Below are 16,526 nucleotides of genomic sequence, written 5' to 3'. Positions count from 1 at the left end.
TAAAAGTACCAACGTGTAAAATTATTCAAAACTTAAATTATTATTATTGTTTCTAGTAATTCACATTAGTACATGTATGAAGATTATTCCCTAAAAGTTTCAGAGCCTTTGGTATTAGTATATACGTACATCACCTTTCTCTCCTTTCTCACTTGGGGCACAATTTCACTTATGCAAATTTGGAGTTTAGAATGAGTCCTAAATGACACGTAATATCCTCCAGATTACATTAGTGCTTCACAAGTGGTCAGACCATATGATTTATCACTTAACATTACCTCTATTATACTTTGAAAATATTCTCCAGTACCAGTTAATACAGTACAAACTATGTTATTCAAAGGAATAATTCATCTAATTTACTTTTGTCTGCATGCTTTTACGTTGCAGTAACTAAGTCTTCAAGATTTTATCATGTTTTCTGTAATGTATAGTTAGCACAGTTGGTTCACATTTGTCATATTTTCTCTCAAATGTGTCATAATCGGTTTTATGTGCCAGTTAAGAGGTTAAGCAGTTTATCTGCTTCATAACAAGCATTTGGCGTTATGCAGTGTTTAAGTGGGTATATCAGTATTGAAATTCATTTTCCACATTTACACCTGCCAGTATAGCCTGTAGTTGTACACAATAGAGATAAAACCCTAAGTAGAGAGTTTTGTATGTTTCTTAATTCACTATGCTTTCTAAAAAAAAGGTAGTATCAAGAACACAACTCGAAAATAAAACTCAATTATATTTGAAGTTGACTACATTAAAAGAAGATAAATCAAACCAGTTTCATCTCCATGCACCGAATACACCATGTCGTACATGGAGGTGCTCCCTATCTTGGTGGCTTGTGCTGTGACTCTTTTCCTTGGCCACAGCACAAAACGCAGTGATAAGAAGCACTTTCAAACTGCTAGCATGGCAGTCATATTTTAATGTGGCGGTCAGACTGCCACCTGCTTCTCGGGTGGTCTCCTGACCACTGCAGTTGCCATGCGGTACTCCGACCCGATGTAATTAGCCCCTCGGTGTTTCAAACTATTCACCTAAATTTCTTAATTTCTTTTGGGTTTTTTCTTAGCTTGGATGCTATCTCCTGATGCATATTTATAAAATTGTATGCAAATAGTACTTTAAAATTAGGTGTTTAAGTTTATTTGTGCGTATTTCGGTGGTGGCATGTACTGAGAGTTTACTTTTTTTTATTTCAAAATACAATCTTATTATTTTTTGTATCCAACATTTGTCATCATGCAAACTGGTTATTTAAAATAATTCCATTGGATTCGAGAATGTTGATATTACCATGCCTGCTGAGGATGAACTGTAAGAATGGGCATGGAAGTTGCACAACCACAAACATTACAAAATGATGTGAAGTTTTTCCCGTATGTCATTTTGAACCATCGTATTTCAATGAGCCACGTTATCAGGTTAACTTGAAGTAGTCGGTATGAGTTGTAAACAGAAGGTGATGATTTTTCATTATTATAAAAGGGTGTTATTCATACGTCAGCTTGTCACGGCCTGTGAAACAAAAAACAGAATCCGAGTTATCTAAGCTGTTGTGCAATGTATATGTATCTGCAGTCAATAAGTGGATATCATTTGCCCTTCAGTTTCAATAAATTGAGCTAATTCATTTTATTACTCTGAACAGTTTTCGGTGGAAACATCCTCCAGACCTATGGCAACAAGATAAAAAGTAAATCTTAACATAACATGCATGGCCCACACATTTCTTATCAACCTCAGCCACCATGAAGAACTTGCTTAATGGGCTACTGAAACTGCAGTATTTTTTCACAAAAGCATTACGCATTATGTCATGATATAATAAATATATAAAGCAATATGATTGTATGGCCCCTCATTGTATGGTATGGACTGTCATTGGATAGTATAGTATGGTTTTTCGTATTGCATAGGATGGTATGGCATAGCCTGACATTCTATAGTTTATTATGGTGTGGCCTTTCGTATTTTATGTTATAGTATGCACTGTAAATTTAAGTGTAGTAAATCTGTCATTCTATAGTATGGTCTATCATGCTATGGTCTGTTATAGTATTAAAGGGTATGGCCTGTCATTGTACAACATCGTATAGTATGGTCTGGCCTGTTGTGTGTATATATATATATATTATGGTATGGCCTGTGATTGCATTGTTTTGTATTATATGGTACGGCCTGCCATTTTAAAGTATATATGATATAGCCTGCCATTGTATAGTATGATATGGCCTGTCATTGTACAAGTATGGTATGGTCTGTCATTAAAAGGTATGGTGTGACCTTTCATTGTATGGTACGGTCTGTCGTATGGTAGGGTGTGGAATTAGATTGTATAGTATGGTATTGTATAGCCTGCTATTGTATATGGTATGGTCCGTCACTGTATAGTATGGTAATCTTTTTTACAGCGTACACATTAAGGTTCAAGAGGAAGCGCATTAGGAGCGGCAAAACAAGGAAAAAAGCATTTTACAGTATAATATTTTTTCAAGCTAGAATGTTCTATCAAACCCATAATGGTGCAAACATACACCAAATAAAAACTCACCCCTTTTTTTTTTTTTTTGCATAAAACATTTTAATCCTGCCCAAGCCATCATATAAATAATGAAACGGGTGCCAAAAAAAGCATTTTGCTACAAACTAAATGACTGAATAATTAATATCGATGCCATTAATTTATTTTGAAATCATTAGTAAAAGTGACATTAGCGTCTGTGGCTTGCAGGTGTTATTATGCTGCACCAAAGAGTAGATGGGGAGAGGGTGAAAAGTACATTGGAACAAACACTTGAAGTGAGCGGTGATGCAACAGGAAAACGAGCAAGCATGCTTTACCAAACGAGACCCAGTAAATAAGACTGACAACGAACCAACGAATGGTAAATAATTGGCGGGCTCTAAGGTCCCTGTATGGAAACAAATGTCTCGTGTGAAACCTAAAAAGGGTTGCTTTCTTTTCCTCAATATACATTTTTAGGTTTCGCCTGGCGTTAGCAGCGCGCATGCGCTACACTCGCCATGTGAGAGCCTTTTGCGATCGATTCCGCCAAAGCTGAATGCACGCGTACAGTTGGACAAAGATGGCTGCTCTCGCCATTCACAAAGCTAAACATGCATGAGTACGGACAAAAACATGCACGCGCATGTGGACAGCCCAACGCCATCTTTGTTGTGAACGTGCCTAGATATGACATATGCACGTGCTGCTTTGCTTTCCCCAGGCGTTTCCTGTAATAACAGCTCGTGCTTTCACTTACTTTACTCTTCACATGCCTGGACATGACATATGCATGCGCTGCTTTGCTTTCCCCGGGCGTTTCCTGTAATTCAGCTCGCGCTTTCACTTTCTTTACTCTTCACACGCATGGACATGACATATGCACGCGCTGCTTTGCTTTCCCCGGGCGTTTCCTGTAATAACAACGCCAGCTTTCACTTTCTTTACTCTTCACACGCCTGGACATGACATATGCACGCGCTGCTTTGCTTTCCCCAGGCGTTTCCTGTAAAAACAGCTTGTGCTTTCAATTTCTTTACTCCTCACGCACCTGGACATGACATATGCACACGCTGCTTTGATTTCCCCAGGCGTTTCAAGTAATAACCGCACGCGCTTTCACTTTCTTTACTCTTCGCGTTCCCACAGTTTCCCATCTCTGCACCCGCAGTAATGTTGGAAAAGAACGTTCGAGTCCCGGAACCGGTTCACCCTCCTGTGGTTCTGTGCAAATCACTTAATCTTCTCCCAGTGCAGCTCCCACAGTGCCAGCAGCAGGCAATACCGCAGGCCTGGAGATTCCCAACACAGATACCTCCTCTCCAGGTGGTGTCAGATGGAGGCGGCGGGGAGGTTTGGGGGTGCTAGCAACATACACTACAGTCTCCCAAGGGTTAACGGGTCTGTTTCAGACCGCTGTGTTAGTTACTCCATGTTGCAGAACACTAGATGCCATCGATTTTCAATTGGAACAAAGTGTGCAGTGTATCGATTACTGCGCTCGTGAAAGTGGAGCCAGCAGCCAGCCCCTGCAGTGGAAGCAGGGAGGGGCGGGGGCGGGCGGCTTGGCTGACACCTGCCCCCCCCCCCCCCCGGAGATAAGGGGCCTACGGAGGAAGGCAGCACACAGCACAAGGGGCCGCAGAGCACACATGGCATCCGTTTCACATCCTAGTGCGCAGTGTCTACAGACCTGCTGTGTGCACACAGTTCACTAGTGCAGCCAGACACAAGCACCTAGAGCTCACGTACTTCTTGGAACAACGAACGAGAGGCACGCTTGTGTGCACCAGATGAAGGTTACAAGTGGTTGTTATGATCCAAACATTAAATAAATTAACCCGTCCCACTGTTTTTTGAACACCAGTCAGGCTTTCACTCTTGGGGAGGGCACCGCCCCAGCCAGGTCTTTCGTTACAGAGTTTTCACTGACTCGTGTCCCTGTGCTGTAGCATCGTCTGTGTTTGCCTGCCGCCCCGGACGCTAGCAACACAAACTACAGTCTCCCTAAGGTTAACGGGGTCTGTTTCAGACCACTGTGTTAGTTCCTACAATATGCAGAACACTGGATGCCATCGATTTTTAATTGGAACAAAGTGTGGGGTGTATTGATTACTGCGCTTGTGCAAGTGGAGCCAGCTGCCAGCCCCTGCGGTGAAAGCGGGGAGGGGTGGCCGGCTCCTGCCCCCCCCGGAGATAAGGGGCCTATGGAGGCAGGCAGCATACGGCCTCCAGAGAGAAGGCAGCACAAGGCGCTGCAGAGCACACATGGCTTCCGTTTCACATCCTAGTGCGCAGTGACTACAGACCAGCTGTGTGCACACTTTCACTAGTGCAGCCAGACACAAGCACCTAGGGGTCACATACTTCTTGGCACAACGAACGAGAGGCACGCTTGTGTGCACCAGATGAAGGTTACAAGTGGTTTTTATGATCTAAACATTAACTAAATGAACGCACTGTTTTTTAAACACCTGTCCGGCTTTTACTCTTGGGGAGGGCACCGCCCGCCAGGTCTTCAATTACAGAGTTTTCACTGACTTGTTTCCCTGTGTCGTAGCACTGTTAGTGTTTGCCTGCCGCCCCTGCCCCCCCCCGCGGCAGGGAGCTCACAGCCTGGCGAGGGAGGGCTCCAGTCCCATGAACCACACGCCTCCAAGCCCTTTCTAAATCAGCGATGTTTGGGGACAGAGTTTAAGGTGACTAAGGTTTCCTTAAGGGGTTCCTTGGCACACCGCCAGGGGCTTTAAGTGCGATGAAAAAATGGGTGGGGTGAGGTCTCCATATAGGAGTGTTTAAACAAGTGCACCTAGAAATTTCTTTAAAAGGGGCGTGGCTTGTGCAATTAATGGAATAGCTAAAAGATACAAAATAAAGCACCGTTCTTCAGACAGGTATCTCCTGACAAGTATTTGGGGGCCTCTCTGATTTCTTCAATATTGCGTGCAGATACACCGCACAATAACGAACATATGCTTAAAACAAGCTAAACATTGAATTTGCAAATGCTTGTTAACTGTATCATAAATGAGTAACAATGATTTTGTTGTGAATATTTAGAGCTGAAAGTGTCAGTTCTGAAAATATCTCCTTCTCCGACGTTTCACCATCTGTGTGTGCCTCCCGCGCACACACTTTCCTATAAAACAGTGAGTACAATCCGCACATAAGTGATCATAGTACTGTGTGGTCTGCCGAGAGGCCAAGGATTGGATGAGCGAGTAGACCGAGCACCTTTATGACCCACTGCCTGGCATCGTCAGAAACTTCCACAGTCTTCACTCCAGAGCGCCCAGAGGTGACTCGGTTCACAGAAGGCACTACAAAAGTCCTTTGCCACAAGAAAATATAAAACAAGCATTTGCAATGCAATAGGCTATTGGCATTGTAAATGAAAATGCCTTTTATTCATGTTTTTTAAACGAAAACAATAATAAAAGGTATTTTTATTTGCAATGTCAATAGCTCAAATTTGCCGTGAAAGCGAGACCTATTGCATTGTAAATGCTTGTTTCGATACTTTTGTCGGCGCTAACTTTCCAGTGCTACTAGCTGACTCTAAAATAGTCCCTCATGTGTTTACAAAAGAGACTGAAGGAGACACCAAATCAGCCAATAGAAAAGCCATAAAAGTCTGAAATACTCGTGGGGGTTGAGCAAAAAATGTTGTTGAGGACATAGATCAATTTATATACTGAAGGTGCACGTACTCTGTGCAACGACACCCATATGGAAGTGCGTTAGAGAACACAGGGCACTTGCCTACAGACAGTCATGATCAGACAGCAGTGCATTATATGTTTTGTACTCTAACCGATGCTCCAATGATTATTGTGTTCAAAATATTTGCACATCGCACAACAGGGGAACTTTGTAAAGATGCACTTGCACTTCATGGTCTTGAAATCCAAAGACAGATTGATCTGCACTTGCATTTTAATGCGAGATTATTTGTGTCAACTATGTATAATATACTACTAAGAAAATATTTCATGCACCAGGCACTTTATAAACCAATGCCCATTGATATACATAGTGTAGAGCGCACTGTATTTGGTGGCCTTGTTACAAACAAGGAATATATGATTGATCTATTTATTTAGTGCTATTGCCAAAACATCCATACATAATATGCATTTGCAATAAATATTAACCCATGGAGACACATGAGCCCAGACCCAGTGCAAACATACCACAATGTGAGTGCAACCATGAGATAGCTTTAATGGGGCAGACGGATTGTGCACATTTAATGAAAGCCCTGAAACACTTGTGGGTTTTAATATAGGTAGCACATTAATTACTGTCACTTGTGGACACACAAAATGTGTAGGTTGAAAACCAGAAAATAAATGTAAAAATGATAAAATGTTTACTTATTGAAATATAAAAGTTAGTCAACTGAAATGATACATGTTAAAGTAAAGAAGAAAGCAACCAGTGAAAAGCGATATTTGAAATGTGTTGTTTATGTCTATGATATCATGTGGCCGTACCTGCTGACATAAATAAAATGTAGTAGTGGAGCTCCTTGTGTGAACAAGGCAGGGGACCCTGCCGAAACGCGTAACAGCACTTGAATAAAGTACAACCTTACCAAAAGACTGGAATTGCAGTGTCTGTGTCTGTCTGTTTGAAATTGCATGCTGGAGTTTGCCCTCTCGAAGAAGACGCACTCAGCAGCAGATTCAATCGTTTAATCAACTGCAATGAACTGCTCATGGCCAAAAACAAAATCAAAAACAGGCCATACGCGTTTCGGGCTTCCACGCCCTTGATCACTGGCCAACAATGTATGTGCGTCAGCAGAGATACTTCACCCTACTACAATCATAACATTTAAATAAACCTGTCCGCCCCCAATTTGGCTCAGTTGAGTATCAAATGCATGCTGGTAAGTGAAGTCTAACAAAAATATCTAAGTCTATTCGCTGCCAAACATATAAAAATGTCCCATATCATTACCCCAGTGGGAAGTTCCATCCAGCCAGCTCACTGCAGAATGTTACACCACTCTGCCGCGTCCACTCGTGGCTTAATCCATGCCATGGCTGAACCGCACTGTTCTTTCAGTGGTGCAGTCTTCACGGCTGGGCCAGCCGTATAATGCAAAAACACAGGTTTGCCCTCTCGAAGAAGAGGCACTCAGCAGCAGATGTCATCGTTTATTCAACGGCAATGAAGTGCTCATGGCCAAAATCAAAATCAGGCCATACGCGTTTTGGGCTTCCACGCCCTTGATCACTGGCCAACAATGTTCAGCTGCAGAGAGACTTCACCATACTTCAATCAGTACATTTAAATAAACATGTCCACCCCCAAGTGGCCTCAGGTGAGTATCAAATAAATGCTGGTAAGTGAAGTCCAGCAATAATATCCAAGTGGATTCGCTGCCAAACATATAAAAATGTCCCATATCAATACCCCAGTGGGTTTTTTAAAGTTCCATTCAGCCAGCTCACTGCAGAATTTTACACCTCTCTGCCGCTTCGGCTTGTGGCTTAATCCATGCCACTGCAGAACCGCTCTGTTCTTGCAGCGGTCCGGTCTTCACAGCTGGACCAGCCGTATATATGCAGAAACACAGGTTTGACCTCTCGAAGAAGACTTACCCTGGGAACTGGATAGTTGCCATTCACATGCTCCATAGCTAGGGGGCATGACATTGACAAATTTGCTATATGCCGATGATTTAGTTCTGATTAGTAGGACTCCTGTCGGCCTCCAGCACCTTCTTGACGCAAACTTCAAATTCTCGCAACAGAACGCCTTAGAAATTAACTTCAAAAAATCAAAAATCTTGGCAGTAAACTACCACAAGAAGGCTACTTGGCCAGCAAACGCCTTGATCAAATAGCACATTATAAATATCTGGGCGTGCTCCTAGACCACAAGAACTCTTTTAAGCCTCAGCTAGAGTCTCTGCGAAGGAAGGGAGCTATGACTTACTTAGCATTAAAACTTTTAAAGAAGCTGTTGCCAGATCTTACGCTCGATCCTTTTTTAAAAGTCTTGCGAGCAAAATTGCAGCCTACACTCAATTATGGCAGCGAATCACTGATGGGCACAGACGCTGTAACTCTCGATAGCACAATAGCAACAGCCTATCGAGCGATCTTCCAGCTTCCCAAATATGTTTCACCGGCTCAAATCAGGCTGGCATTTGGCCTCCAAAACCAGGTGACAGAAAGAATGGGGACTTTTGCAAAAAGCTGGCCTAAAATAAGAGGTGCTGATGTGGGGTCTTTGAACAACCATCTCTGGTAGAGCTCTCACACTCTGTAAAGCTGTCCGCCAACGTGTACCTTCAAGAGTCCATTAACACACTAGGCTTGACAGACGCATGGAACACTCCGATGGGCAACTTACCTTTAAAAAAATGTGTAACCAAGTCAACAAGAATAATATCATTCATAGAGGACAAGAATGCCCTAGCCCATCGAGCTCATGGTTGGGCTGTGCTTAACAACTTGATGTCCTCAAACCCCAACCCTATCTCAAGGCAGGTATAAAGATTGCGACCATGGAAAGATTCTTTAGGCTCCGCCTGGGGGTCGGAGTAATCAACTTGCTTCTGCCACCTTGGGAAAGAAGGGGTGGAGACCAGCCCTCTCGTTTGTGTGCCAGCAGCATGGAGAACCTTATTCACATCATATGCATCTGAGAGAAGCTAAAAGACCTATGGAAAAGGTTACTAAAGCCATTCTTCAATCAGCATGGTGTCAGGTCTTGTAGGCAGGCAGTTATGCTGTGCTTCAATCCATCTATAGTACAGCTAAACTGCCGCCTCATAAAAATGTTTGCTTTGACAGCAACAAATCTGAAAACTTAATCTGCAATAGTTACACCTTTGGGCACTGTTTGAGCCACCTTGTGACACCGGCCTCTCACAACGGAACCTGGATGCTAAAAAACAGTGGCTACAGGTACTCTTATTTGTTGCAACGGAACTTCTCGCCAGTTTAAAAAAAGAAATTCATATTGAGCTGCCATTTAATAGACTCAGTGCTGACTGTGTTAGGGACATATGCACTTTTGACATTATTCTTAAAAGTTTTATGGACTCATAAAAGCGTTTCATTTGAAACTTTTTTACCTTTTATTGTATTAACGCTATGTGATTCGATTTGATTTTATTGCTAAATGTGCTGTATGCAACGGTTTTAATTAATCATGCATAATAATAATCTTAAACTTAAACTCTCGAAGAGGACGCACTCAGCAGCAGATTTCATTCTTTATTCAACTGCAGTGAACAGGCCATACGCGTTTCGGGCTTCCACGCCCTTGATCACTGGCCAACAATGTTCGGCAGCAGAGAGACTTCACCATACTTCAATCATTACGTTTATTTATTTCCACTGCAGGGGAACCAATCAGAGTATTTAACCACCTGCACATAAATGAATTGTTATACAAGGGGCATTTGAGAAAGGCTGGATGCCGAAACTTGTCATGCCCAGTGCAAATAAAATGAACTTTGAACCCGCAATAGTGCTCCGGTTATGTTCCTGGTGGACTCTTTGGTGCATAATATATATATACTATGAACATAATAAAGTTGCTGTTGAGCTCATCAAATGGTGTCTCAACACTAACTTTTTTCTCTTCAACAATGAGATCTTCAAACAGCAGAGGGGAGTCGCTATGGGGGCCTGTTTCTCCCCCAGCTATGCCTGCCTGCATGTTGGCAGGTGGGAGGAACAGGTCCTCAAATGCAGACGCTTGGTGCCTTTTACAAAACACTTTGCTGCATACTTCAGATACATTGATGATGTGTTTATGTTATGGCGAGGTAATGAAACTGAGGCTCAAGAATTCATTGCTGATATTAACAATAACTCCATGAATTTGAGGTTTACCTCCCATATCCACAAAACACAAATTGAATTTCCTGACGTGAGGTTTCATGTCAAAAATGGTAAACTCGAAAGTACTCTTTATAGAAAGCCTACGTCTGGTAACATTACGTTGCATGCCAACAGTTCCATCCCAGACACTTAATAGCGAGCATACCATATGGAGAAATCCTCAAATTGAATCGTATCTGCAGTGATGAGGAAGATTTTGTAAGATGCCAACATGAGATGCGGGAAAGGTTAAGATCACGAGGCTATAGCGACAAAATTATTGGAGAGGGTATTGATAAAGCTGGTAAAAGACCTAGACATACCCTCTTCCAAAGTGAAAGTAATGAATTAGTATCCGCTTCCATTACTATGTCTAACAGCAGCGACACCCCGAGACTAATTACAACTTTCTGTAAGCAGGAGAGGAAAGTTAGAGCCATTATTCAGAAACACTGGCCAATAGTGTTAACTGACAGCATTTTTCGTAATCAGTTGGCCATGACACCAACTATTACGTTTAGAAAAGGGAGGTCTATGGCTATAGATCTTGACAAAAACTCGCCTGAAACACGCAAAGCAGCTACATGGCTACAACCTACTAGAGGGTTTAGAAGGTGCACTACATGCAGAGCATGTAAGTTTGGCTGCAATAAAACTAGTTATTGCACTCCCTTTGATGCTTCTCCAGTTTCCATCAAGGGTAGCTATAATTGCAAAACAGAATATGTTGTATATGTCCTCACGTGCACCTGTGGCCTTAACTACATCGGTAGTACGAATATTGCAGCATATCAGAGCCATCCTACACAGTGATCTAGCTTACCCTGTGGCACGACATTTTAAAAGATGTCATGCAAATGATATTAATTGTCTAACCTATTATGTGATTAGTGCTATACCAAAAGCAAAAAGAGGGGGTAATAGGGAACGTCAGCTTAGACAGCTAGAAACAAAGTTCATCCTTGAACTTGATAGAAAGTGGCCGCAGCGTCTGAACAACACAGAGGACATGTACAATTTTTTTATAAACTGCGTTCATATAGGATGCTTGGCTTTATTTTGGTAATGTGCTTTGGCTTAAAAATATCTGCTGCTATAATTATATACAAAACATCACATAAAATTCCCTTTTTAAAAAAAAACTTTTTAAGACCTGTTTTTAGGTATAATGAGGTTTTACCAAGCAATTATTTATTTAATATGAATTTTAATAGTATCTTCCCAGATGGAATTTCACTGTTGACAATATTAATACATGTTTACTATGGAATTATACTAATATTGGTCTTTTTGTAAATAGTACTGCATGCACTTTATATTTATATTTGCTTGTTTTGCACAGTTATGCATCATATTGCACATTGAAGAAAATCTGCACTTTAAATTTGAGTATTCACTTATGCACTTTATTCTGAAATCATATGTGGATTTATCCAGAGAGTCATTTGTTGCTTATAAGTATGCCTTCAACAAATAACAAGATGGATCAATCCTGTATATTTTATTTGGAGAAAATAATGGTATTCATGTATTTATACATGTATAGCTTTTATTTATTAGTTTATGTATATTTACTATTTAAATGTACTGACATGAAAATTCAAATTTTGGCATTACATGTATATTTTCCGGGTAAGAGGAAAATTTTCGCAGCAAGTCTGTTGTGTATTTTTATGGGCATGTGACCTGAATAAGTGAAAGTGGGTGTTTACCTAACACTCGATTGGCACATATAAAAAATAATGGCGCAGTACCAAACTGCATGTGAACAAGGGCTCTTGTAGCCCGAAATGCATTGTGCGTGGGTTGTGGTGAAATAAAGAACCATCTTGCCTGAAGAGCCGAGGGGTCTGAGCCTCCTTCTTCGCCGCCGCCTTGGTTTGGATGTAGCAGGAGTTTCTCTTCGGATATATATATATATATATTCTGTTTCACAGAGCGCAGCATCAACTACGCAGATGCACTCTACTCCGAAAGTTAAAGACCAATCCAATCTCCAATGCACGGTACAAGAAAGATTTATTAGTTCATTGCAGCATGTGAAACGGGCAATGAAACAAAAACCCCAACGCGTTTTGGTGAAGCTCTCGCCTTGGTCACGGGTGTGACATGCAGTTTTTTGCACAATAGGTATTATTTACAGTCCGTGAAGGATTTGACTTGAAATAAGGGGATTTATCCCGTAATACTACACCGGTCTACGAATATGCAATTATGATATACCAGGATTTGAAAAACTGGTTTTATAATTGGTGGACATCATGACCTCTTCCCATTCTCCCTACTTCTATATATAGGACTGAGGATACATAGCAAATTAGAATCTGCCAATCGTATACCATACCGTCTCAGTAAGTGATGGTTCCCTAGTTTGGGATGCATATTTTATCCATCATTGGGTTCTATATTATTTGGTTCAACTTTGAGTACTCAGAGTTTTAACAACCCACTAAGGTAATTTACAATAAGCAGGGAGAAATCATTGGGTTATATTTAGAATGAAAATCACACATTATGTGTATATATTATGTTCTGTCTTGGTTTTTCACCACTCAAATGATCCAAAAACACTTTTAGTCTCTCCACTATCTAAGCTGCTTTTTGAGGTAACAGAAAATCCACGAACTTAACATGCTAGTGAATAGTGGCTGTGATGAGTCAATGTTTACAATTGCGATATTTTGCACATTGGCGAGATTTTTGCACGAGTCACTTTAAAACATACTGGGGTTACCTAAACGCATTGATATTAGGTTTACACAGTATTTTACCATTTGAAATTATGTATTTATTTGGTGTAATTTTGCACAATGTGATAATTGTGTTACCACAAATTTTGAAAATGCAGTGAATTGTAAATATCAATTTTAATGTATACCTAGAGACGTATTTGTAATTTATTGCATATATAACTAACGTACAGACCAAATATAATTATTGCTGTTTACATGCCGAACAGATAGTTGAATCTGTTTTTTATATCCATTCCGACAATTGTACTACTTGGATTGCACAGGTCACTTTAAAAATGGTGTTTCCACAAGATCGCGTTGTCATGTGATCAAGGCTCCTCGGAGCTGAAACGTTATGGTGACAAGATAGCACGCAATAAAGATTAACTTTGCACCGAAGAATTGGGTGCATGTCTGTGTTGGCTGAAGCTGGCGTAAAGATTTGACTGCTGCAGCGACATCACGGAGTTGAACATATAATATATATATATATATATATATATATATACACGCACGCACACACACACACACGCACACATTCAAAAAAATGTAATCAATTAAAAAACTAAGGTTTGATACTTGAATAGGGATATAGGGATAAAATGATAGTAAGGGTTTACATGGTTTAAGGATGTATTAGAGTAAAAGGTTGTAAGGAGTCTTTGGGTTTAAGTGATTTGTAAGAATAAAGGGTGGTAAAGGGTATTTGAGGTTCAGGATTTGATAGGACTAAGGTTTTTAGGTTTAAGGAAAGGATAGGATTAAACGTTGGTAAGGGATGTTTAGGGTTCGGGGATGGATGGGTGAAGGAAGTAGTAAGGTTCTCAAGTTTAAGAGATGGGTCGGAGTAAGAGGTTTTTAATTTGAAGGGATGGGTTGGGTATAAGTGTGTAATAATTTATTTTTAAGTATGAGACGGGTAGGAGTAGTAATGGATTTTTTATGACTGGTGAAGGTCTTAAGACCACAATAGATCTTATCCAGCCAGACAGCTGGCACTGTGTGCAGGTGAAAACTTAAAAAGCACTTCAATGGGTCCTCTAGCATCTGCACAGGACTAGTAATCCCCCTCTAACAGATGTGATTCTCAGTGCCGCAATCCTAGGGCATAAGCAGGTCCAACAGACCAGGATCTACAGAAGAAAAGAACCCTACCACAGAAAGTTCTCGATCCATGGTAGACCTCGCCGCCCAGATCTTTTAATCCCACCACCCCTTCTCATCCAAGTCATGTCTATATGTCCACCTTTGCAGTACTCTCCATCCATGACCTAGGAGCGATAAGCAGAGCATCAAGTGTCACATGATTATAACCAGCACCGATCACTGGAATCCCCTTCCCAACTAGAAACTGACCATTCTCCCCTTCTTGATATTAATATTTAAAACAAGATAATGTAACAACAATTTCCAGATGGTATACTGAGCTTCATAGTTTATATGTAACCCTATGCAAGTGCTACAAAGGGTGATGATTGTCTTTGAATTCATTTTACCACATGCACCCTTTAGGACTTGAGTACTAATTTAACTTGCTCTATTTGTGTGCACAGGCTCTGTGCAAAAAACAAATCCTAACGTTATTCATCATAAGTTAACACTAAGCTCAAACACGGGTGCAAAATGCCCGAAGGACTGTATGGTGAAGCTGTGCGCCCACATTAGGCACAGCCGTGAGCCGGTTTGCATGCAGTTGCACTTACATTTAAATTGGAATTTCTCCAAATGAACGTGCATGTTGCAGGAATCACAGCTCGGAATGGAGAGAGGCAATCACTGCTCGTTGTAGCAGAGCTGTGTTGTCAGTAGCACAGGTATTAAGCCTGCTTCAAAATATACTTTAAAAAAAAGTTCAACTGCATAGTAGCAATCACCCAGCTGTGCCCTTTACGGATGCACACAATTGTGTTTGCACTAGGCTATTTCTGGCACCTTTTATTATATTATGGCTCTAAATAATGTGCAATGCTTTTCAATTTTTTACCAATGTGTTTCACACCACGCTGACCCTCATTGCAATTTGCCAGGAGTTGAATCCCCTTTGATGACTCCCCCTCTAGCATCACTACACTACTGTGGAGAAGTGTGGCTCAATGGTTAGAGCAGCAGACCCTGATGCAGAGGTCTAGCCCGGGACCAGGGTTCAATTCCCCGCCTCGGCGGGTCTTGGGCTCAAAAATTCCACGGACCTGATAATTCTCGCCTCGGTGCCTATTCCAATCATGGAGTCCCACTCTGCAACTCTGGGCAATAGCTTGCTTAATCTCCACAACGGCCCCCACAACGCTAAGGATGCCTGGCCTCCACCTTGGGAGTGCCCAGGAGTGGACGCCTCACAGGGAAAGCCAGGATGGGTTCCACATCGGTATTCGTACACGCGCCTTGAGACCCTTGCGGGTGAGTAGTGCGCTATACAAGTATCAATTTACAATTTACATCTGAATCCCGCCAACTTGTGATGAGGGTGTCTCTTTGCAGTAATAACTGACCCATTGCTATCTCTTCAGACGCCTAATGCTGCTGTGCATGCACACCACCTGAAACACCAGTTACATCATTTCTCATGTTGCTTAGGTTGTCTTAAATGGAAGAAGTAGCAAAACAAAATAAACACAATTTTCTTAATGTTCTATATGTTCGCCTACCTGGGACAGGAGAACTATACCCCAGGTCACCCTGTACACATGTTGCCTGCAGGAGGAGGAGGAAACACTATGTAGTATCTTCATTTGTTTTTAACTAATTTTAATTTGCTGGCATGGAATATTGCTAGTTTAAATATTAAACTATCAGACTCTCCCTGGTTGGACTTTATCAGATCATTTCAAGTTATTTGGTTCAGGAGGCCTGGTCTATCACTCCATATTATTTAGATGACCAGATCACCTTTTTCCACTGCTGTTCCTTGTACATATGGCAGGGCAAACTGAGATTTGATCATCTGGGTCGCAATCTCTCTTAACTGTGAAGTTAGTCGCCTGCCAGTAATGTTCAGGGGATAACGTTAAAAGGAGGAAAATGTTTTAACAATTATGAATTTTAATTTTCTAGAATTTTTAGAAGAATAATGTGGATTGTTTAGTGGCCCTATTTAAGTTAGCAGGTACTTGCTCAAATCATAAAGCAGATTGTTCTAGTATAAGCAATTCTGCTATTATTGCAGGGGATTTTAATGCCAAGAGGGATTTGGTGACCGCTGTCTAAGGGTCACTGTCTGGTGATCTCCGTTCACCTATTGACTCGATAAAGGGTTTCCTGTCATATCGTATGATTGTGGTAATCCGCGACCTTTACTCTCTAAACTTTTTACAGAGAGTAACCCATTGGAAGTCCACGTGATGAAGACCCACTTGACCTTTTGTAATGGCACGTTTGTGGGCAGTTCAACCATTATTGATTATATCTCCATGACTAGTGATTTATCACACAATTTTGTTA

General features: G+C 41.3%; 1 protein-coding gene across 1 annotated transcript in view; it reads right to left on the bottom strand.

Moving 5' to 3' along the window:
* Positions 1–1,229: 1,229 nt before the first annotated feature.
* PDPN (podoplanin) overlaps positions 1,230–16,526 on the bottom strand; it is a 327,323-nt gene continuing 312,026 nt past the window's right edge. The window contains exon 5 of the mRNA XM_086921860.1: positions 1,230–1,518. Within this exon, the coding sequence (XP_086777986.1) occupies positions 1,512–1,518 (7 nt within the window). The 3' untranslated portion in view covers positions 1,230–1,511. The remainder of the gene's footprint in view (positions 1,519–16,526) is intronic.

This window comes from Lissotriton vulgaris, chromosome 5, assembly GCF_964263255.1.
Source record: "Lissotriton vulgaris chromosome 5, aLisVul1.2, whole genome shotgun sequence".
NCBI classification, from domain to species: Eukaryota; Metazoa; Chordata; class Amphibia; order Caudata; family Salamandridae; genus Lissotriton; species Lissotriton vulgaris.
This window is presented reverse-complemented; position numbering and strand designations above follow the sequence as displayed.